Source organism: Balaenoptera borealis, assembly GCF_965194805.1.
Source record: "Balaenoptera borealis genome assembly, chromosome: 8".
Taxonomy (NCBI): domain Eukaryota; kingdom Metazoa; phylum Chordata; class Mammalia; order Artiodactyla; family Balaenopteridae; genus Balaenoptera; species Balaenoptera borealis.
In genome coordinates, this window is record NC_138865.1 from 109682949 (window position 1) to 109705954 (window position 23006).

Sequence of the window (23006 nt, forward strand, 5' to 3'; positions counted from 1 at the left end):
AGGCAGACAGCAGTCAGGGGGTCCAGGCAGGGTGAGGCTGAGGCAGCGCATCTCTGTTCATTATTCCACGCACAGTAAGCAGGCCCCTGCTGTGCGCCTCCAGGTGCTGGGCATGTCCCTGGGAGATGTGTGGTGGGCCCTGCCCCTGTCCTGCAGGCTGCCACACTGGAGCCCCCGGCTGAGGCAGGTGCAGATGTGGTGGATGCCGGCAGTCTGGAGGGGGTGTGTCCTGCTAAGGAGGCAGCAGGCCCTGTGCCCTGGTACTGGGCCTTTGGACTTATAAGAAAAGCCAGAAATCTAGAGGGTTGTGGATAACATTTTGAAATTTCACATCTTTAAGTGTTGGCAGTTGATTCAAAACTTAAAAATGTCAAACACTGTGTGGGCTAAACAAAACATGAGTGTTGACCAAATATTCTTTAGTTAGAAATCTTTATCCTAAAGGTTGGATAAAATCCAGATGGGCAGCAGGGAGTAGGCATGGCCTCCTGGGGGGGGAGCCACCTGGGCAGAGGTGTGGCTGCAGGAATCTGCAGAACCGTGTTTTAGGACCGTTGGGACTGGAGCAGAGGGGACCGGAGCAGCAGGACGGATGGGGCCACGCGCGGTCGTGGAAGCCCGGCATGCCTGGCCGAGGGCTGCCCTGGGCGAGCAGATACGCGGCAGGCCTGACCCAGGCTCCCGTGAGCCTGCTCAGCTGTGTCGCCCGCCTCCGGCCCGGTGCTTCTGCCCGGCACTGTCACAGTGAACGAGAGGCTTTGGTCAGGGAAGAGCTCAGGGAAGAAAGGTCACAAGTATTTTAGAGAAAGCCCTGGGACAGGGTATCCTGACCTTTAGCAAAGGTGTAAGTACACAGCTTTTGGGGGGCTGCCCATCTGCATCCTGTGTGTCCATGAGGCTGTGACCTCCCCCAGTCCTTTGCATTTGTTCTCCTGCTGGCTCTGCAGCTCCTTCGGGCACAGGAAGGTCTACAGGAAGGTCTAAACGTCCCGAAGGGGGCTCACCTCCCCTCCCCCTGCAGGGGTCCTGCATTCTTCTGAGAGTCTGAACTGCTCTGGCCAAAGCCTGTCTGGGTATCTTCCTGTTCAGGCGTAACTTTTCTGTTTCTCCCCCCTGTCGGCCACTCCCGCCATATCCATTTTTGAGTTTCTTTCCAACTGCTCACCAGTGATTCGTCCAGCAAGCTCTCATTGAGCACCTGCTGTGTGCAGGGCCAGAGACACACGCATGATGGAAGCCCAGCGTGGCCGGGGGCTGAGGGAGTAGCCGGACATGGAGAGTGGGGGGGTCCACCCCCGGGGCCTGTGCTAAGGCGAGCAAGGCAGCAGAGGGGGTGGGGCGGTCAGGGACGAGGGGCGGTGACCCTGCGATCTCCACACGCGTGTGTCTGAAGGTGGGGGGGGGGGTTGGTGGCCGGTTTCCAGCCCTCCCTCCTCCCACCCTGGCTCTGTCCTCTCTGGGCATGCAGGGCGGCTGGCGGCAGCTGGCTTGGGCGAGGCCTGCGCAGAAGAAAAGAAATGTGAGGCAGGCACTTGCCTTCCGGAGGAACAGGTGCCAGCGCGTGCCAGATTCCTCACCAAATGTCTTCTCGTTCACTTCACTTTACTTTAAAGTCTTCTTTTTAACATGAAGGTGGTTAAAAACACAAGCGCAGAGTACCAAATTCCAGCCATCATGGAGGAGTGTAAAGCAAAAGTGCCCTCTCTCCTTCCACACCACTGCCACCCCAGACCCCTCACCCCAAACCACTGCTGACCGTGGCTCGCGGGGCTTTTTTCTGTGGCTTATAAAACGGTATCGATGTCTCTGTGCTTGAGAGCGTGCCGTCGAGCTTATTAGTCTTACCTCCTTGGCCGGGAGAGAGGGGCGCGGAGGAAGGCTGGCTGCTCCCCGGGTTCCCGCAGACCCCCTCCCTCCCAGCTCACGCCCTTCGTCCCTTCCCTGTCCCCACAGCTCTGGGGACAGCGTGGCTCTCCTGGTGGCTCCAGGGGGGGCAGGGGAGAGGGATGGTCGTTTCCTAGCAGCTTCGCCCAAACTCAGAGATGGTGGGTGAGAGGGAAGGAGGCCTGCTGGCTGGCTGGCTCCAGGCTTCTCTTGCAGACAGGACTCCCCAGGGGACCTTCGGGACTGAGTTTTCTGTTTTTGCTCACCTGTGCCCGACCCTGGGGACGGGGACAGGAGTCAGCTGTGGTGCCAGCCTGGGGTGGAGAGGTGCGTGCACGTCTCTTCCTGGGGCTCTCTTGGGCTGGGCAGGCCGCCGTGCAGAGGCCCTGGAGCCCGGCCCTCAGGGAGTGTTTGCCTGGGCTCAGAAAGCTCCTAAACCAAGATTCCGGGGTGCTTTTTCAGCCCTAGTCCCTCACGTGGAGGGGCCTGAAGTGCCTCCCTCTCAGCAAGTGAGAACGTAGACAGGAAAGAACTTGGAAGCCTGTGACATGCGAACATGGGCGCTGTTGTTGTTTGGAGCCTAGTGTTTTCCCCAGGGGAGGCCTGTGTGGATTGGGACGCAGCCTGTGAGGACGGGCCCTGGGCGGGGCGGGGGAGGGCAAGAGTGCCAGCCCCGCCTGTCACTGCTCTGGAGACCTCAAGCAAGGAGCTTGGTCACCTGTAAAACGGGGTGAGGAGCCCTGCCCGCCCCACAGGGCTCTGCCGGGGTCTGCCTGACAGCCCTTCAGCTTTGGGACCAGCGGAGCCCTGGCCAGTATTAGGGGTGACGAGGATGTTGATGGTGATGACGACAGGGACAAGAGGAACGAATACTGAGGATTCACTTTGTGACAGGCACGTGCCGAGCGCCTCACGTGCTGCCACCACTGCCGCCAAGTCCAGGCCTCTGTCACCTCCCACCTGGGCCTGAGGCCGACCCCTAGGCTGGTCTCCACCTCCGACCTCACTCCCCTTCAGTCTGCCCTCCGCCAGCGCAGTCTTTAGACAGTACACCACCCGGGCGCCGCGCCCTTCCCTGGCCCCTGCATGGGCAGCTCCTGCCTGCCTTGCTGACTTTACTTCCCCCCTCGTCCCCGCCCTGCACCCCTGCAGTGCCCCAGCCCCGGATCTTTGCTCTTGTTCCCTCTCCCTGGGTCACTCTTTGCCCAGATGTCTGTGACCTGTCCCCACTTCATCCAGCCACGCTGTCAAACCCAGCCTCCTTCTCTCCTCTAGCCTGTACCCTCCTCTCCTGTGAGTTCCCTCTTAGTACTTGAGTTCCCCTGATACGATCATATACGTTTGTGTACTTCTCCCACTCTAGGCTGTAGGCCCCAGGGGAGCAGGGCATTGGTGTCTTGTTCCCTAATGTGTCTCCAGCCCTTAGAATAGGGCCTGACACAAGGTTGGTGAATGAACAAATCAACACGTTACACTTAATCTTACTCCATGACGTAGGTGCTTTGCTATTTGCCTTTTATAGATGAGGAAGATAAGCTCAGAGAGGTGGACAGACTAGCTCATGGTCACACAGCTGCAGCAAGAGAGTTGGGCTTGTTGAAACGCCTGGCCCGGAAGCCTCAAGCCCCCAGCCCTGGTTCCTGTTTGGGACTGTTGCCCAGTGTCTGTAGCCCAGAGCCCTGTCTTAGCCAGTAGAAGCTCCCACCTCCTCAGAATCTAGTCAGGCGTGCCTGCAGGAGAGGACAGAATTGTGAGGGGGCCAAAAAGGGGGCGTATGGGAAGACCCCGGGAAGAGATGAGGGGTGGAGCCAAGGAGGGAGTGAGAAAAGGAACTGGAGGGGTCTGAGAGGGCCCGGGGGCAGGTTGGGGACTTCAGTGCAGGTCAGGACAGGGCGCCCCAGCCAGGGAGTCCCTGGGGAGAGCGCCCTGGGGCACCACAGCTCCCAAGACCACTGTGTGGCCCAAGTCCAGGCTCCCTGCGCTGGCTCTGTTTCCTGACATGATCTCTGCTTCCCAGAGGAGCTCAGGCCTGGCCCGGCTTCCCAGGGCGGAGAAGCACACGGTGCGACAGAGTGAGAGCGAGAGCGGGAGATAGATAGATAGATAGATAGAGAGAGAGGAGAGAGAGAGAGAGAGAGAGAGAGAGAGAGAGAGAGAGAGAGAGAGAGAGAGAGAGAGAGTGTGTGTGTGTGTGTGTGTGTGTGTGTGTGTGTGTGTGTGTCTCTGTCTCTCTCTCTCCAGCCTTGCTGTTTGCGTTGTCGTCACATCTTCTTAATCAGCCTGTTTCTGGGAGCAATGACTTCATCTCCTGTGATTCTCAACACAGCCATTGTGCAGCGTCCGTGGAAAGATTGGGCCTGGCACCGTCCATATTCCCCTAATGAATGGGGTTGGGAGAGCCGGCTGGCGGGCCCTGGCCTGACCTGATCGGGGGCTTGTGGTCAGGTCTGCCTCCAAGAGACTCCCCTTCCAGTGGTCACCCTCAGATCTGGGCTCACGGACCCTGGCCCGCCCTGTGCAGCAAATTCTAGGAGCCAGGGCACACACTGCGATGTGGGCAGGGCGGTCACACCCAGTCTCTGCCCTCAGGGACGCCTGCTGGAGGAGGAGGTGAACAGACCCTACGTCAGAGGGGCTGTGGGTGGACAGGGAAAGGAGTGAGGGCCCCCCTGGGGCTCAGGGATGCTCCTCAGAGTTGGTGGTTGGGCCACAGGGCGGAAGTGAAGGCTGGTGGCAGGCTTCCTTGGGGAGAGGAGGGAAGGGCTTGCTGGCGGGCCTGGTGGCGTGTGTCGCTGGCCACGTGTGGTGTGCGTCGGCCTGAGGGGTGGCAGGGGATAGAGTGGAAGATGGCGGGAAGGCAGGACTCGATCCTGGAGGTGACTGGGAGCAGGAAGGATTTGAAGAGGAGCCGGGGCCTGATTTCGAGGCAGCTCCCTGCCTGTGGGAGGGGGCCTGGAAGGAGGAGGAACAAGCTGGCAGTTGAGAGCCTGGCCCCCTTTTGCCTTTCTCCTCAAGGGGGAGGGTCTCCTCGCCCCCTCCGCCATACTGCCAGGAGCCCCAGCCCCTACCCCGCAAGGAGGCAGTGAGCGCGGGGCCTTAGGGTGGTCTCTGAAGAATGTTGTCTGGGCTTGGGCAGCTGAGCCTCAGTCCCCGAAGCCCATCCCCACTGCAGGCTCATTTACAACCTTGTCTGGAGGCAGGGGGAGGGGTTGAATGACCCCTGGCAGGATGTAGTGCCGTGAGTGGGAATACACTGTGTCACACTCCCGGCCAGGACTTGGAGGTGGGGGGGACCCCCGCCAGCTCCCCATCTGGGGGTTCCCCGGGCCCCACCATATGGAACAGGCCCCTGAGTGAGACTGCCTGCCTGAATGCAGCTCCAGAGCCTTGAGCACGTTACCTAACCTGTCCGAACTTCACTCTGCATCTCTGTTAATGGGACACTTGTTGTACCTGCTTCCCACGGTATGTGTGAGGGTTATTGGTTTTTAAGGGGAAGGGCTTAGCAGAGTGTCCACACGTAGGAGGTGCCCAGTCTGCTTAGCTGTGGCAGAGGCGGCCGTGGGGTAGGGGCCGGGGGAGGGCGATTATGTTCACCGTCATTATCAAGGCTCCCTTAGGTTTCCAAGAGCCACAGGTGGGGAGTTGGGAGGGGTGATGGGAGAGCCAGCAGGTGGAGGTGGGGAGAGCCTGGTCGAAGGAGCAGAGAAGTGTGGGTCTTAGTCTTCACCGCTCCCAGACCTCAGGCAAGTCACTCATCTCTCCCAGCCTCAATTTCAGGGGCCAAGGAAGGAAGGAGTGAGAAAAGGCATGATGGTGGCCTGAGCCGGCAGGGGCAGGTGAGGGACTAACACATCTGTTAAGACTTCTATTTTCATTTCTTTCAATATTGAGGGACAACTAACTGCCTGCCTCTTGAGCAGACATCCAGCAGGGAAATGCTTTGAAAGGGGCCCTTCCCAAGCTGAGGATGGCCACGTTCTTCCACAGAGGATGGTCCGCTCTCTTCCTTGCCCTGAGCACCACCCATCTTCCTTCATACGCCTTCACTGTCCCAGCTGTTCGGCATTGTCTTTTGTGGTAAGAAAACAGTTCATCTTAGCAAACATTTCCTGAGCATCTTTTGTCTTCTTGGGTCTGTGTTGGACCCAGGGGATACAGGCATGGTTAAGATACTGACGCAACTATTAAGAGGGAGGACGATTGTTGAATTGTCTTGTGTGTAAAGATCTAAATGTAAAAGCAGCCTTCCTGGGGCCAGAGGCTCTGGGTTCTAGGCTCTTCTCCTTTCTGCCTGTGGGACTGTGGGCAAATTATAGTAAGTCCCCTACATACGAAAGAGTTCCGTTCCGAGAGCGTGTTCGCAAGTCCAGTTTTGTTCGTAAGTCCAACAAAGTTAGCCTAGGTACTCAACTAACACAATCGGCTATATAGTACTGTACTGTAATAGGTTTATAATACTTTTCACACAAATAATACATAAAAAACAAACACAAAAAATTAAAACATTTTTAGTCTTAACAGTACAGTAGCTTGAGAAGTACAGTAGTACCAGCTACATCACTGCTGCTTTTACGCTTGCTTCCGGACATCCTGGGCTTGAAATAAAGATACTGTAGTACTGTACTCTATACAGTACTGTACAGTAAAGTACACAAAAGCACAACCACTTGTAGAGGATGCAGGCATGTGACAGTGTACGCCAGACACATGCACTAACTTATGTGATTGGACATGCAAATGCATGTTTGAATCTTTGAAAGTTTGCCCCTCAAAGGTTCGTATGTAGGGGACTTACATACAGGACCTCTGAGCCTCAGTTTTTTCAATTCAGAACCTGGGTCAGTCTCTGGTGGTCCCTCAGTAAGAAGGCTCTGCAATCACTTTTGGATTATTCACTTACTGTGTCCTCTCCAGGGAGATTCGAAGTACAGTTTCAGGGCAGAGCCAGAAGAACAGACTCCAGACTTGGTAGACTGGCCTGACCCAAGTTTGAATCCAGTTCTGCAACTTAATATTTATGTAACATTGGGCAAATTACATCCTAAATCTCTGTGGGACTGGGTTTTCTCAGATGTAAAATGGGTATGATGATATGCCTGATATGCTATGTCCCGGCTCTTAGGGAACTCAGCAGTCATATTAAAGCTGCTATGAATCTCTTCTCCCCAAATACAGTGCCTGCTCCATGCCAAACACACCCCCAAGCCCCCTCTCCCCAGCTCCGCATATCGGAGGGGAGCCAGTTAGTGGAGGTCTTCAGCCTGCCCTACTGGGAAAAGAGGATGGGGAGACAGTAACTGTAGCCCCAGACCTGCAGCTGACCGAGGAGCCTGAGGATGGGCCCCCAGAAACAATTCCAGGTGGGGCGCAGGCCTCCACAGAGAGCCTCCCCCCCCCCCGCCCCCCGACTCCCGCAGTGGGCAGCAGGGGTCAAATGGTTTTAAACCTCCTTGATTTGCATATATACTAGTTTGGCATTCTGTCTTGCTTTATTAAAAAAATGTTTGCTAATGAAATTAATAGTGTAAACAAGATTTGGGGAGGGCAGGCAGCCGGGGAGGGGGTTATTTAGCACACTTCAAAGGACACCCTGCTCCGGCATCTCAGCCACGCCATTTGCATACGTAATGATCGTGCTAATTATAGGTGGCCTCATCTGTTAACAACAAGTTTGCCAGGCTGTGCTACATCATTGTAATCACCCAGTCAGAATTCTCTGGCATGCTTTTCACTAAAGATAACAAGAACGATAATAATAGCGCCTATCATTTCTTGCCCCCTTGCTACGTGCCAGGCGTCCTACCAGGCACTTGACAGTCATCATCTCATTTAATCTTCACAACAGCTCTGTGTCCCAGAGATTCTTATCTCCTGTGTATGGAGGATGAAACTGAGGTACAGAGAGGTTAGGTAACTTCCCTGGGCGCACACAGCCAAGAGCTGGCAGTTGCGGAAAAGACCCGAGGTCTCGCTAACTCTCGTGCTTCTTCCACTCTGCGGCACTTCTTCTCTGGGGAGACTTGACACACAGGCTCACTCTATCTCGTTCTCATTTGGTCCTCTCAGAAACCCCCCCGTTTCTGCTGAAGGGGAAGCTGAGACCCTAACAGGTTATTGAGGGCTGTGCAGGAGGCGAGCCCAGGATCTCTAACTTCTAGGGTAAAGCCATCCCCGCGTCCCCACGTACCTGCCCGCAGTGTGTGTGTGTGTGTGTGTGTGTGTGTGTGTGGCGGGGGGGGGGGCGGGGAAGCGGCCCCTCAGCCTCCCCTGAGGTCTTGAGGAGAGGACGGTGTCCCTCGCCTCTCCCACTCAAGCAGGGCTGGGCTTGGCCTCACTGCCAAAGAAAATTATGAGACAGTAAACAGATGGGAGGACACCAGCATGTCCTAACTGGCTTTACACGTGTTGTCACTAAGTCAGAGGTTGCACACGGGTGGCTTGTGGCCATGTGTAGCCCACAGGCAGGTTTCATTTGGTCTGGGAGGGTGAAAGGTGTTTTTTGGTGTTTTTTAAAAAAAAACCGTTCCCCATATTTAAGCACTCCCAAAACATTCACATTCAACATTCACCAGAAAAATCTGGATTTCTGGCTTTTCTTGAACAAACAGATGTGGCAGCGTTGGGACTGTATTCCTGCAGGGCAGAGAACCAGCCTCTGCAGTTCATCTCAGATTCCTTTTACTCCCCAGAAGGCCTTTGAGTTTGCTTAGCCTGCACTAGCTCTTCCCAGTGATCCTGGGAGGGGTGTATGGGGGGATAGGGTTCCCATTCTAGAGATGACGAGCCTGGGATTTGAGTGGGCCGCTCCACAAGGCTGTTGTCAGCTAGGCCTTAAACCTCCATCCTCACCGTCCACCTTGTGTGGTTTTCACTCCACCTCACTGCCTCCCAGCCATGTCCAACTCCACTGTCCGCCAAGGCAGAAGGAAACCTTTCACAGGCCTAATGACTCAAAAATAACCAACCATGAGCCCAGGGAAGTGTTCCTGTCTCCCCTTCTCCTTTTCCACCCTCCCCGAGACCAGAGGGGACATGGGAAACCTATTCATTTAAACTCAATTATTTTCTCGAAGACAGAACGGAACTGAATTGGGTCAACGGCTATATTTGCTATGCTCAGCTCTTTCCCCTGCAACAACGGCACCCACTGGCTGTGTTGCTGGGCTCCGTGCCACCAGGCTCACCAGTTAGAACTCCGTATCGGTGGCCGTTCCTTGGAAAACATGGCTCTGAAGGAGGGGAGCCCCCTCTGCTCGTTCACCCAACAGGCTGCAGGAGCGGGGTCTGGAATCACATGGCTACCACCTTCCAAACCTAGGCTGCCCAACTGCAGTCTGCAGTGGAGGCGATTCTGACAGTGGAGTGCCTTACAGATGAGCAAACAGACACCCAGAGAAATTAAGTGCTTGCTGGAAAGGCAGGCCTTGAGCCAGACACGACAGGGACCTTACTAGCCGTGTTGCTCGGGGCAGAGTACTTGACTGCTCTGCACTTCTGTCTCCCCGTCTTGTAAATGAGGCAAAGAACTTGACACACCTCCTGGGGCCAGGCAGTGACGATGTAAACGTGACACAGTGTGCCCGGCGCCTGCCCCCAGTTAACTCGTCTGTCCACACTCCTTCCCTTGCATGGTGTGCCAGGCACAGAGCTTGGTGGGGGTCCCAGATCTCAGGAGGAGGCTCTACTGGGATGCCCTCCTCTCTTTGAAGCCTTTCCCAATTCCTTACCCCCAAACCGGAACTGTTCCTGCCATCATTATAGGTCCTCTGTTGGGCCAGGCCCTGCTCTGGATACTTTCGCAGTTTCCTCGGGGCCCACGGCCTGTTAAGTGTGTTTCTGGCGCTAATGGCTGTATGCACCCCTCCCCCACTGGACTGCCAACTTCTTGAGGGCAGAGACCGCGTGTCTTGTTGACCTGCCTGTGTCCTGGATCACTCCCTGTCTAGATGTGTGGCCTTGGACTGGATGTTTAACCTTGGTGGGCCTGTTTTCCCATCTGTAAAATGGGAATAGTGATGCCTCCTTCCGACGCACGTCACGGAGTGGAGGCCAGTAGTGTCAGACGCGGCAGTGCTGCAGCAGATTCTCAGAAAACATGTGGAGAAAATCAAATCAGACGCTTGCGATCCACTCCCTAGAAGCAGGGAACGTCTAAGAGCGGGGCTCTGGGGGATCGTGGGAGGGGTTGTAAGCGCCGCCTTGTTGCAGAATTGCTGTCTGCTTACATGGAGAAGAGCGGACAGGGCGGTGGCCTGTGGGCCTCGCCTCACTTCCTCCATCTTCTCTGCTGCTCCGGCCTCACGGTCATTCCAGTTCCCAGTGGTGGAGCTGGATGGGTTAGGAACCCCAGGTCCCAGTGCCTGGCATTGTACCTCCCCTTTTGGCAGCGTTAGAACCTGGAGGTGGAGCAGGGCCTCCCCCCTGCATCCCCATCGCCGGTTCCAGGGGTTGGGGCGGGGTTAAGGGGACGGTTCAGGGAGGTTTGAATTCCCTGACCTTTCAGAGTTGTGACCTTAGGGGGCGTGTGTGACCTTGGCCTGGTGTAGACCTGGTGGGGTGGTGGCTGCGGCGACAGGGCTTGGGGCCTGGGCAGTAGGTGACCCAGCCAGAGACAGAGAAGCCGGGCCCTGGTGGGAGCTCAGTGAGCAGCACTGGAGTCTCTGGGCAGGGGCTTAGGGATCGTCTAAGTCTTGATCACAAACTGACCCGGCGTCCTGTGCAGCCAGGGCAGCAGTCACAGGCTCCTGACCTGGAACCGTCCCCTCCCCTCACCCCTTGATAGCGCTCAGGTCCTGGAACACCACGCGGGTTGTTGCCCAGGACTTGGCACCTTGACAACCAAGAAAGAGAAGTGCTGACCACGTCTCATTGCCTGTTGAGTAAATTTACTCTGTGTTTTTCCCAGGAGGCGTCACATGGGTAGGAATTTACTCCCCCTAAATGCTTTGATGGAAACATTACGGTTTTTCAGTGAACGTGTGTCAACGTCGCTGTAGGGGGAAAGGTTCCAGGATTCTCTGCCAGCTGAAGTCATTACCACAAGACAGTGGTTGGGGGCCTGGCAGATGGGGTAGATGCAACCAGGCTGGTGGGGGGAGGCAGCCAGAGGGCCGGAGCCCAGCCGGCCTTTTGGGAGGGAGGAGGGGGTCTGAGCAGGTGGAGAGGGAGTTGGGAGGCTGCAGGCTGACAATATACATTAACACCCTCCCAACCCGCCCCCCACCCATGGCACAAAACAAAGGGAGTGGGGAACTTGAGGGGTGGGGACGGAGAACAGAGGCTCTGGAATGGTGAGCACTGACAGCTCAGGCCAGGAAGACAGGCTGCGGCCAGATTGTGGAGGGGCCTGGAATTGCAGCTCCTACCAGTAACTAGCTGTGTGACCTTGAGCAACTTTTCCAACCTCTCTGTGCTTCAGCTTCATTTTAGTAAAATATCCCTGTGGATACCCACAGCTTATGGCTCTTTGGAAGATTAAGAAGATAATGTATGTAAAATACCTAGCACTGGGCCTGGCACATAGCTGGTGCCAGAACACGTTTGTTGCTTGTTGGTGATGATAAAACCACACAAGCATAGATGTGTTCACATAAATTAACAGCTGGGGCACATTGAAACTGCTACCCAGAGTTGGCCCTCAGTCTAATACCAAGTTTGTTTCTCAGCTTCAGCTGAGTACAGCAGTGGTCTCTTCAGAAGCCGTCGTCCATGAACAGCCAGGGCCGGGGGCTGACTGTCCTCTGCGGGGCATCCCTCTTCGGTCTTGCGCCTGCTTCTGGCCTGCAGACTCACCTGGATGGAGGCAGTGGGTTACAGCAGCGCCCTCCTCTGGCTGAGGCAGTTCTGGGCAGGCCGCAAAGGGCCTCCGTCCTCTACACAGCCTCTGGAAAGGACAGTGCTGTGGTCACAAGAAAGGTCCTCCCTCCCAGGATATGAGTATCTCTCTCCCCAAGGGGATATACAAGCATTGCCTGGAAGTGCTCCTTGACAGTCTTGGGGCTGGCTCCCTTGTACCCCAGGAAATGGGAAGCTCCTTGAGGAAGGTAGGTTCCAGGGTCTCCCACAGGGCCTGGCCCAGTTGGTGAGACACCTTCAGATCTGAAAGGTCATGAGACATCTGGGCTCTGAGCTTTTGGGAGAAGAGGTCCATCACACATTTATTGAGTCCTAGGACTTGAAGAACCAGAGATGAATAGACCCCAAGGAGGGCCTGACAGGACAGGCAGCAGGACCCAGGAGAAAGGGAGGAGGACTGGGAATTCAGGAAGAGAGGGAGAGTTCACATACCTCCTGGGCCTGGGGACACTGGGAAAAGGCTTCCCTGAGGTGGGGCAGTTAAGCTGGGCCTTGAAAGGTGAATGAGAATTGGAGATTGGGGCAGGAGGGGAGATGAGTGGGAGCAGAGGCGTGGCCATGAGAGAGGGCAGGGATGCCTGGGGAAGAGCAGAAGAGGGCCTGTGGCTGGTGGGGGTGTGTGTGAAGGTGAGGAGTGTGCAGTGGGTGGGTGGGGCCTAATGATTAGGGAGACCTGGTCACTGGGGGCACTGGAACCAGGAGTTACGGGGTCAGCTTCTGAAATTCCAAGGACGCTCGCTGTGTTCTCACTCCCTTTCACATATTATTCAAGATGGCTCTGAAAGCAGCTTGCAAGAGGTTATGCAGTCCCCTGAGCTGAGGCTAGAAGGGTAAGGAGGAAGCACCTTATTCAAGGTCAAATAGCTGGTTAGTACATCTTCTGAACCCCAGAAACAGGCTCGTTTCTTTTTAGCTTGTGACCCCCTCCTGTGACAGCTGTCATGCAGAGGGAGAGGTCCTGTCACAGGGGCCTATTTTGTTATAAAAAGACATTAGAACTGTGTGGATCAACCAGTGGGGGTGGCTTCCTGCCTGGGGGAAATCCAGGAAGGCTCCCAGGAGGAGGGGGTATTAGAATTAGGGAGATAAGAGGGGACCAGTAAATAGGTACAAATGGCTGTCTGGGGCGAGGCACATCTATTGTACTTTCAGATGTGGCTGGGCCAACTTGTGCAAGTGATTGAGCTTCTCTAGACTTGATTTCTTCATTTGTAAAGTGGTTACAGTATCTGCCTTACCTTTTTATTGCTATTATTGAGTTTAAGTGGGAGGCCTGCTTGGGGCCTGCGCCCTGGAGGAATGCTCGGAGATGGGCTCTGTCCCCTCCATCTCTGGTGCCTTGGATGCTCTGGGAGCCAAAGGGGCTTCTTCTGCCCTAGGGCCTCCCTTGGTGACTACGGCCTCACCTCTCCCCGGTTTTGAAATTTTATTAAGACATTGGATAGACCCAGATGAAGCTGCGAGGGGAAACCTCACCTCAGAAGGAAGGGAACCACCACCATAAGTGCACCTCTGGCTAAGAGTTCTTTGGGCTTTGGGGGTGTGAGCAGATGCAGATGGGGGGGCGGGTTTTGTTAGATTACCTGTGGTCAGGATCACCTGTGCTCAGAACAGAGCTGAGCCCAAGCAAGGACACAGCAGGGGACGGAGTGAGTTACTTCCCAGGTTGGGGGCTGCTTTGGGGTTACAGTCAGATCTCTTCACCAGCCCTGCAGGTGCCCCAGCCAGAGTGCTGCCTACCTGCACACAGTAGGTGCGTGACAGTCTGGCACTTAATAGGAGCTGAGTTGTTGCTGAGGGTCTGGATCAGGCTGAAATTACCATGGGCTGAACTGGGGCTTATGAGCCTCTGGTGTAGAGGCTATGGAGTATGCAGGACCCCAGGCAGGGGCGCTATTCTCCCACCGGCCTGTTTATCCATATTTACATGGAGGGATTGGATTCCATAATCCCGTTGCACCAGAAAGTTATGCAGCAGCCACTCTACTTTGATTAGCCCCTCCAGATGGTGGCTGTTAAGGGAGGTGTGTGATTCCCTGTGTGTGGTAGAGGCTCAATACTTGGAAAACGTTGCTGTGGCTTTTCAAGCAGGATGGCAAAGCGGGTAACCCCAGGCGAAAATGTCAGGTTGGCTGGGTGTGCCTTTCCCAGAGGGATTTTCAGTTCAGTAAGGGCCCTGTCAGGGTGACCCAAGGATGAACCCCCCAGGCCAGCGGGTGGGGCAGCATTTGGGCTTCTGGGTCTGACTGCCCCTGTCGTCCTGTAGTATTCACAAACCTGCGCAGCTCACCCCCTTGTCTCTTCCCTCCGGCACTTAACCCTCCCCCTCTGTCCTGCTGGCCCAGCCCCGGATACAGGAGAGCAACCGCCCTGGGAGGGAGCTTGAACCCAGTTCTTCCCAAAAGGTCTAGCTCCAAGGAGTCGGGAGCCCTGTTTGACTGGGTGACCGTAGTAGGCAAATCCCCGGCTTTGTCTGCACCTCCGTTTCTGTTCGCATTTTTTAAATGTCCGAATGGAAGTGCGGGAGAGGGAGGGTACTGGCCCTCGGGGCGGGGTGGGGGCCTCGGGACTGCTGCTCTGAGCCCGACGAACTCCGGCGGGGCCTCCGCGGGCAGTCGGGGGTGGGCCGGGCCTCGTCCCCGCCCGCGTCCGGAGCACAGTGGCGGGTTGGGGCGGAAAGTGGTTGCAGCTGGGGGCAGCTGGCCGCGGAATGTCCCCTGCCGCCGGGCCTGGGAAGGCAGGGCCAGCGGCTCGGGGGCGGGGCGGGCTGAGGGCGGGGCTTCGTGGGGGCGGAGCCGGCCGCTTCCGGCCTGGAGCGCAAGGGGCGTGGCGCCGCGGGGTCGGGCCTGGAACGCTCCAGGAGCTGGATGCGGGGGAGGTGGTTTTGGCGCGCCCCCGAGTCTTTCGGTCACCCCAGCTCTCACTTAGCTTTGGCCGGCCTGTCGCAGGCCAGCCAGAAGGACACTAGTATTCGATCAGGACATCTGTTAGTGCCTACTTTGTGCCAGGCACTGGCCCGAGGTGTGCCGGGCCTACCAGGTGAACAGGCCCCTACGTTTTCCAGGTGGGAGGAGGAGGGGGCCCAAGCTTGTTTCAGATCAGTACCATGAGGAAAGTGAAGCTGAGTGATAACTTGGGGTGGGGGTGGAAGTTGCTCCTTTGGTTAGAACCACCTTTACTAGGACGCGCGCGACAATTGATCTGAGAGCAGAATGAGGAGAAACCAGCCTGGCCTAGAGCCCGGGCCAAGCAGAGGGAACGGCAAGTGCAAAGGCCCGGAGGCGGGACTCGGGCGGGGTATGACCCTGGGCGGAGTCAGCGCTTTGGGGAGGAGCCTGAGACTCCTCTGCGAGCCTTGTTCCAGCCTCCCGGACCGGGAGCTCGGTTCCAGGGCCCGCACCCCGCCCAGGTGCCTTTGGAGGGCGACCTGCTCGTGGCTGAAAGTGCGTCTTTCTAGACTTCTTGGACCTGGAGTTTGTGCCATGTGGTTACCTGTATGGAAGACTGTAATTTTCCACTTGTTCCGTGGAGGACCCGGAAACCTCTAGACGTTGTCACCGGTGTGTTTTTTTAAGTCGTTTCTGAAATTTCAACTTGGAAGACAGACTCAGCACGTGCTTTGCGGGAAGGGGAAACCTGCCTGGTCACAGCTCTTAGATGCTGGCCTGGACTGAGCGGTCCCCTGATCTGGCCGGGAGAGGCACCTGGGTGCCCACCATCCTCAGGAATGGGCCTCTGTGGCCTCGGACTCCTCGGTGATAACCTCGGCAAGATCCTGGGCCGGGCCGGAGGAGCTGCTCTGTGGAGACCCGGCCGTCCTCGAAAGCCAGATCTGGCTCCCAGGCCCCTGGTGCCCAGACCAGGGTCAGCCCAGAGGCCTATCCCTCCGCCAAGGTCTGTGGGTGGCTCTGCCTGGGGAAGGGGGTGCAGGAAACTTCCTGCCCTGGGGGTGGGCACCTCGATGGCTGTGGGTGGAGGCCGGAGGGTGTGGAGCTGTTTCTCCAAGGGGGCCCAGCCCTGGGAGCCCACCCACTCTCCGGCCAGGGCCTTGTTGATGCCCCACAGCCCCTCCCGAGCAGCCTGGTTTTCACGCTGGCCTCGGGGGAAGAATGGGAGACCCCCACCAGCTTGGAAGGAAGGGGGAAGGTGGGGGCTGGGTTGCTTGACTGGCTCCTCCCTCCTGGGAACCAGGCCCAGTCCTCCTGGGAGCTTCAAGTCTTCGGGATCCGGGTGGAGAGAAGCCCACTGAGCAGAGGACCGAGGAGGTGGAAGCAGGCAGGCAAAACTGTGGGGAAGGAGATCTAGGCCCAGGGAGCTGGTGGGGTTGGCAAGGTGGGCTGTGAGGAGGGGGCTTTGACCCCAAGCTGAGGAGCCAGTGAGGGCCCTCGGGCTACTGTCCGCTTAGCCTGGGCCTCCCAGCGCAGGTGAGGAGCAGGGTGAAGCCGCGGGGGCTCCTAGCCACTGCCTCTTGGAGACAGATTTAATAATCCTAGGCTGTCTCTCTGACGGTTAGTATTGCAGGAGGGAAGCTTTAATCCCAAAACTTTTATTGATCCAGACACTAATAAAAAGTAAAGGGTTTTGTGGAGCAAGGTTTTTTGGAGCAAGGTTTTTTCCTTGTTTTCTACTCGAGCAAAGAACATCAGAGCCCTAAAACACAAATTTGTTTTTCTGCCTCTCCCTAGGTTTGGGGAGCGGGGTGGGGCTTGGCCTTGTTCAGATTTCACCTCTCTAGGAGCCCTCCCTGACCGCGCACGCCTGCAGTCATGCCTCTTCTCCACGGTTAAGCAGCTGCCCCTGTGCATCTAGTCTGTCCCCTAGGAGGGTTGGGGTGTCACAGAAGCCTTCCTGCTCACCTGTGACCCCGGGGTAGTGAGAGGCATCTGCCTTAAGGCAGCGAAGGCGTGGCTCTTGACTTCTTGTGTCTTTCTGGGTTTGGTTCTCTTGCTGTCCTGTTCTTTGTTTCTTTGTTTTTGCATATTTATTTAATAAATACTTACTGAGTTCTTGCCAGACCCTCCCTTAGGATGCGGAAAGACAACAGAGCTTCCCTTCTGGCACGAGAGACAGGCAATCATAAGTGAGTGGAGAAACAAATCAGTAATTCCAGATTGGGTGATATCAGTCAGGATTTTTGTCTGCTTTGTTCAGCACCTGGATTCCCAGTGCCTAAAATAGTGTCTGGCTCGCTGTTTGCACTTAATAAATATTTGCTGGCTGAACGAACAAGATGATGTGAAGGAAACAGCCAAGTGTTTCCGTGGGGAGTAATGGGGGCGGGGCAGGACCTGTTGTAGCCGGGGCGGTCCGGGGGAGGACTGAGTTCCACCGGCCTCCTGAAGCCAGCCTTTACGAGAAGGGGGTGGAACTAGAGCTCCTGCCTGAGGGAGCAGCGAGTGCAAAGTCCCCGAGGGCGGGAAAGCAGTGGCTTCCAGTTGGGGGATGGGGATTGCCAGATGAGGTCAGAGGGTGGGCCGGTCACTCTCGCGGACTTCTTTCCCTGGGGAGGAGTTCGGATTTATTCAAATTGCTGTAGGGAGTCACTGGAGGGTTTTTAGCCCCAGAGTTAAATAATCTGATTTGCCTTTCTAAAGAGTCCCTCTGACTCCTGGGTGGGGAGGCGGGGTAGGGCTGGTGAAGAGGCGTGGACAGGTGTGAGAGATTTTAGAGGCGGTAGCGGTAGGATTTGCTGATGGATTGGGTTCTGGAGGCCAGGGAAAGGGAGGGTGGCTGGCTTCTGAGACTCCTGGCTTAAGCTGCTGAGACAAAGCTCCACTTTGGACATTTCAGATTTGAGGTTCTGTGAGGTGTCAGCATTTAGATAAGTGAGTCTGGAGGGCAGAGTAGGGGAGGGCTGGGATAGAAACTTTGGAGTCTTGAGCCCTGGAGGTGTTTAAAGCTAAGGCGTGGATGCGATCACCAAAGGAGAGTGTTTTACTGAAGGAGAGTGCACCCATGTCAGAGCCTGAGAAACTCCAGCACCTGGCGGAAAGGTGGTGTGGTACTGGGAAAGCAGGGCAGTGGCCTGGGAGGGAGGGGAGGCACCTCAGAGGGGGTGGTGGCCTGGGTTTCAGGGAGGGAGCTCGCTGTCCTGTTGAGTACGGAGAGGACAGGAACTGTGGTTGGCTTTGGTCACACGAAGGCCTGTGGGGACCTTTGGGAGAAGCACTGGGGTCAGGCCAGGTGTGTTGAGTAGAAAGGAAATGAGTAGAAGAGGAGGCAGCAGGGCCTGAGAAGCGCAGGGCGAGCGGCCCGTCCGGGAAGCCAAGGAGGGTCAGGTAAGGGCTCACACGTCCCGGGTCCTGGTCTCCGTGTACCAGCCGTGGGCCCCCACCTTGGGCCTGCATCAGGAGCCTCTGAGCGGAATCCCTAGAGATCCGGACTGGGGAGGGCTGGATCGGGCCCCCCCCTCAGTGGTCTTCAATAGCTCTCTGAGCTCTGTTTCCCTCTCTCCTTGGAGGGCTTGCTAAGCACCCTGTAGTGGCTCACTCTCCGCTCTTGTGGTCACCCAGCCCTGTCCTCCCCCCTCCCTGCCCCATCTCTCTGAGTCCGGGGCGCCTAAGGAAGAGCACTGTGGGCCTGGCTTTCCTCAGAGGGCCCTTCCGCCCTTCCCAGAGCTGAGAGCTGGACTTGGTTTGCACTGGTGGCTTTGCTCTGGAAGGTTCCTTGGTGTGTTTGGCGTCTGGAGAAGTCTGAGGTCTATTTCAGAATATTTGGGTGGCTGGGACCTTGACCTCCCGCAGTGCTTGGCTGTGTGGCGGGGTCGGGGTGTGGGTTAGAATGTGTTTGGCTTATTGGGGAGACAGTGCAGGGTTGGGGACAGCCTAAGATCTAATGCTCCTGTTGAATGAATGACACCCAGATATTTGAGTCTTTGGGTTCCCAAGTTGTTTTGTTAAATGCTTTCTCTGCACCTGGTTAACCAGTGTTTTTACACCTGTTATCTTCCGAGGATAGTGTATTTCCTCATTTTGTACCTGAAGAAACTGAGGTTCAGGAAAGTGAAAGAACTTGCCCAAAGTCCCACAGTCGCTAAGTAACACAACTAGAATTGCCACTCAGCCCTGCAGACCTCCCAGTCACGCCACCCCTTACTGACTGATTAACCCTGTGGATGAGGAGGTGATGGTGGGCGCAAGGGGCCTGGTCCCCCATTGCCCCTCAGGAATAGCGGCCGTATGCTCTGCTGGGCTGCAAGGCATGCCTCCTGCCTCCTAGCCCCTGTTTTCTCTGGCGCTCCTCTCTCCCCCTCTCCCCCTCTCCCCTCCCCGAGCACACACACCAGTTGCTTTAGGCTCCAGGAAGATAGAAAGAGGCAGACCTTGAACTTGATCAAGTTTTGGGGGCTCTCGGGGCCCAGGGAGCCCACAGCTTCTGGGAGGCTGTTTATGCCGCAGGTGTGGCATGGCTTGCAGGGCTGCTAAACTTCACAATGGAAAGCCAGCTCAGCTGCGGCAAGTCCCCTGGGAGACACCTGAGGCGGTGAGGGCCCGCCCCTCACTAGGGAGTGGGGAGACTGAGGTCCAGAGATGCCTGGGTGCGGCTGGGTTCTACCTGGAGAGGTGATGCCTTATACTGCCTCCTGACAGGCCATGTGGCTTTGCGCCCTTGCACCCTCTCCCTACCCAGCAGACCCCAGTTAGCCTGGGGGGGTGGAGTGGGCCAGAGGCAGGCTGTTTTTACGTTGCAAAGAATTCAGGCTACAGCCCAGCCTTTCTCAGCCTTTATGGCCTTATGACCTGGATGCTTCTGGAGGAGGGTGGGCATCTGGGACATGCTGGAGGGTGGTCTTGCCTGGTAGTCACTGAGGGTCCCAGGTGGACCCCCTCTTTACAGAAATAAACTGCGGCCCAGAGAAAGATGTGACTTTCCCAGGGTCACTACCCAGGAAGCTAGTTTCCCGCTTTGTGTCTCCCAGCATATCCTGGGGCAGCGTCCTTCAACCTAGCTAAACCTGCCGGTCTTTATTGAGTGCTCACTGGAAGCCAGGCTTTGTTCTATAACTCACTGACTTCTCACAGCAAGCCCGTGAGGCTGAGTACTATTATTATTGCAGAGGGCAAAAACAGTCCCAGAGAGGTGACATGACTTGTCCAAGAACAAAAGGTTGCAAGTGGCACAGTCCAGATTTGAACAGTCTGGCTTCAGAGCTCATGTTCTTAACCACCAGGCTACACGGCTTCAGACTTACTTGACTGCCAGGCTCCGTAGAAACGTACTGAGGGTGATAAATCCTTGAGTGACCTGGCCCCTGCGGAGTTAGGTCTGAGGACTCCGCCTGGCCTTGGCCTTTCTGATAGGATGGCTCTACAGCACCTATGGGCTGCCCAACCACTCCTGGTGCCCGGAAATGACCCATCTTTCTTGGAGGACGGAGAGGACAGGAAGCCTTTCTTGGAGGGCTTGCTAGACCAGGTACTGAGGCCCAGGCAGTCACGTCTCTCTTTTCCTCTCCCCTGCCCACCCTTGGAGCCTAGGGGTCCCAGGAGAGCCCCCATCCCTGCAGCCCCGCCTCTTCCCTTCCTTTGGACCTTGGTCTGCTTGCCTGAACCCTGAGGTTGGAAGGACGGCTCCCTTACCTACCCCCTCTGACTGTAGAGCCTGTTTGGGAAGGGACGAGGGCCTGGCTGTCGGTTGCCCCACCCCTACAGGGGCTGCGGACCCCCTCTTTTCTCCTCCCTCTCCTTGCCTTTCCTGTGCCTCATGATTTCCAATCTTCTCATCTGTGAGAACGGGGAAAGAATAGAACCGACCTCACAAGGTTTTGAGGCCTAGACTGAAAGCCCAGTGTTTGGGCACCTGCGACAAATGATTCCTCATCCTCGCCTGTTTGAAGGAAAGATGCTAGTCGATATGGAACAGGAGGGGCCTCTGGAGGGAGCAGGTGGGAGAAGAATCCTGGCTTTGGCTGACCTCACGTGGCTGGGCCCTGGCTGGGCCGCTCTGTGCCATCCTGGGCGAGTCGGGAGCCTCTGCCCGCCACAGCTTCCTCCTCCGTAAGGTGGGTCCAGCTGCTGCCTGTCTTGTGGCCTGGTTGTGAGGAGTAATGAGACGCTGCTGTGAAGTGCTGAGTGCTGTGCTGGCCCGTTGTGAGTGCTTAAAAACTCTGCCCTTCCCACTCTTCTTGAGATGTAGCCTCCTTGTTTTGGGGTTTGGGGGGTTCTTCAGATGAAATTTGGATTTTTACTCTTGTGCATTTTGTCTAAAATCTTCCCAAGGCCTCTAATCTCATCATGACTTTTGAGGGATTTTGGGGTTTTTGCTGTCTTGTTTCCTGTACAGAAAAAGGGAGGTGTGCCTTTAAGTCCCCAGCAACCCAAGTGGGACACTGGCCCTTTAAAAGCACATTACGGAGAGTTGGAACTTAGCCTTTGTTTGACTAGCCATGATCAGTCCCAGCGGACAGGGCTGGAATGGTATGTCTAGGACCAGAGCAGGGCTGGACTGGCTGGGCCCGGTGGGGGACAGCGGGCAGCGGGGTGGCCGGCCTGGCCCCTCGGTTTCCCGGGCCTGGAGAGCCTGGTGGCCGCGCGGAGGGATGGTGAGTGACCTGATGGCCTGAGCGGAGGTTGGGGTGAGGGAGGCCAGGAAAGAAAGCAGGAGGGAGGCTGCCAGTCTCGGCCCCTGACCAGCCTCCTGGGCCCAGGGAGAACTGAGGCGGGTGGGAGCGGCCGGTCAGAGAGGATGCCCGGTTTCGGGAAGGACTCAGTCATTCCCCAGCGACGGTGCCTCTGCCCCTCTGTGGACGTCCACCACCGGCCCAGAATGTGGAAGCAATTAGGACGGCCCGACCAAAAGCGAGAAACCGAGGAGTGGTGTTGCTGTTTTTAGTGTTGAAAAGAGAGGAAACCCAGTGTCAGCGGCTCCTTTCCGAGAGCAGGCCTGGTGGTCTCTGTGGCTGCACCGGGAACCGGGAAGTGAGGAGCTTGGCCTTTGCTCCGAGTCGCCGAGCCCGGGGCTGCCCTGGGTGGGGCTGCGCTGGGGTTTGGGGGCCGTGTCATCCCTGCCCCAGCCCCCAGCTGGACTCTTCTGTTTCCCTCCTTCTCCCTGCCTCTGTCTGTTCCCTGATCCGTTGGCCTGCAGGCCGGCGGTGTGTCTGAGCCTGGGGTATGTTTTGCTCCAGCTTAAATGTTTGAAACGGTTGTCCGGAGCCAGGCCCCTGTGACACGGCAGCCTCTACTGGGGAAGTACCCCGTCACGAGAGAGGTCGGGGGTTTGGCTGGTCACACACTGTCCTGTGGAGGGGTTGTGAGGAGCAAATGAGCCGCTGCTGTGAAGTGCCAGCCCTGCACCTGGCTTCTTACAAGTCTCCGTGTCCCTTCGTCCTGCCCACGTTCACTGCCACTGCTGGGGTGCTGCCGGTGGATCAGACTCCTACCAGCTAGGTGTCCTTCTCACCATTTTCCAGACAGGTGACACGGGGGGTGACAAAGGCAGGGCTCAGTGGAGTTCTGGTGACCCACGATTTTTCTAAGTTACTTGAAAGTTGGTGCATTTAATCACACAATTTCTGTAGGTTTGGTGAAAGCCTGAGGCATTGACAGGCAGTGAAAAGAGTTTGGAGTTGGAGCCCAGATGCCAGGCCTCCAGCCCTGCCCCGGTGCCTGTGAACTGTGACATGTGACCTTGGGCAAGCTGCTGGACCTCCCTCCCTGAGCCTCCACTTCCGCAGGGGTGGAGTGCTTAGGGGAAACCCTGGAGGGAGGTGTCGGTTCTGCTGGGGTGGGCGGGCGGCACGGAGGGGGTGGTCTTTGAGCTGGGCGTTGATGGATAAGGCACACTTGCTGCTGGGCGCGTTCTGAGTGTATGTGCGCAGCCCAGTGTGGCTGGGTTGGGACGCACCTTGCAGGCTGTATTTAAGGCATTGCTGGTTGGAATCCTGTGGGCCAGTGGCAAATGACAGGCAGGGCTAGCTTATCCTAGAGTCAGCGGGGGAGGGGGTGGGGGGTCGGGAAAGAGGGTGGGCTCTTGGAGTCAGGCACACTCTCTGGCCTTGGAAGCCCCTCACGGCTTCAGAGCATGTTTCCTTAACTGCAGTTGGGCGGCTGGGCCACGTGAGCAATGGAGTCCGCTAAACGCGGAGCCAGGGCCTGCTGGTGCACTTGCCAGGTGTGTGGTCTGTCGTGGGTGAGGCGGGAGCTGGAGAGCCACAGATGGCTTAGATGCACGGTCACTAGGAGCAGGAAGAACTCGGCAGCCACGCCCTGCTTTTGACATGAGTTTTTGCCTCTGCTGGTGGCCTGGGAGCCTGTGGCTTATTGGCA

At 56.7% G+C, this 23006-nt stretch overlaps 1 protein-coding gene across 19 annotated transcripts in view; it reads left to right on the top strand.

Annotated features, from left to right (window-relative positions):
- DAB2IP (DAB2 interacting protein) overlaps positions 1-23006 on the top strand; it is a 194198-nt gene that overhangs the window by 132506 nt on the left and 38686 nt on the right. The window contains exon 1 of one of the 19 annotated variants that reach the window (XM_082402212.1): positions 14621-15636. The exons of 16 other annotated variants lie outside the window; for them this stretch is intronic. In XM_082402212.1, coding sequence (XP_082258338.1) covers positions 15470-15636 — 167 coding nt within the window. In that variant the 5' untranslated portion in view covers positions 14621-15469. Of the gene's footprint in view, positions 1-14620; positions 15637-21154; positions 21284-23006 lie in introns of those variants that run through there. 2 more of the 19 variants (XM_082402220.1, XM_082402215.1) reach the window with 2 other exon arrangements.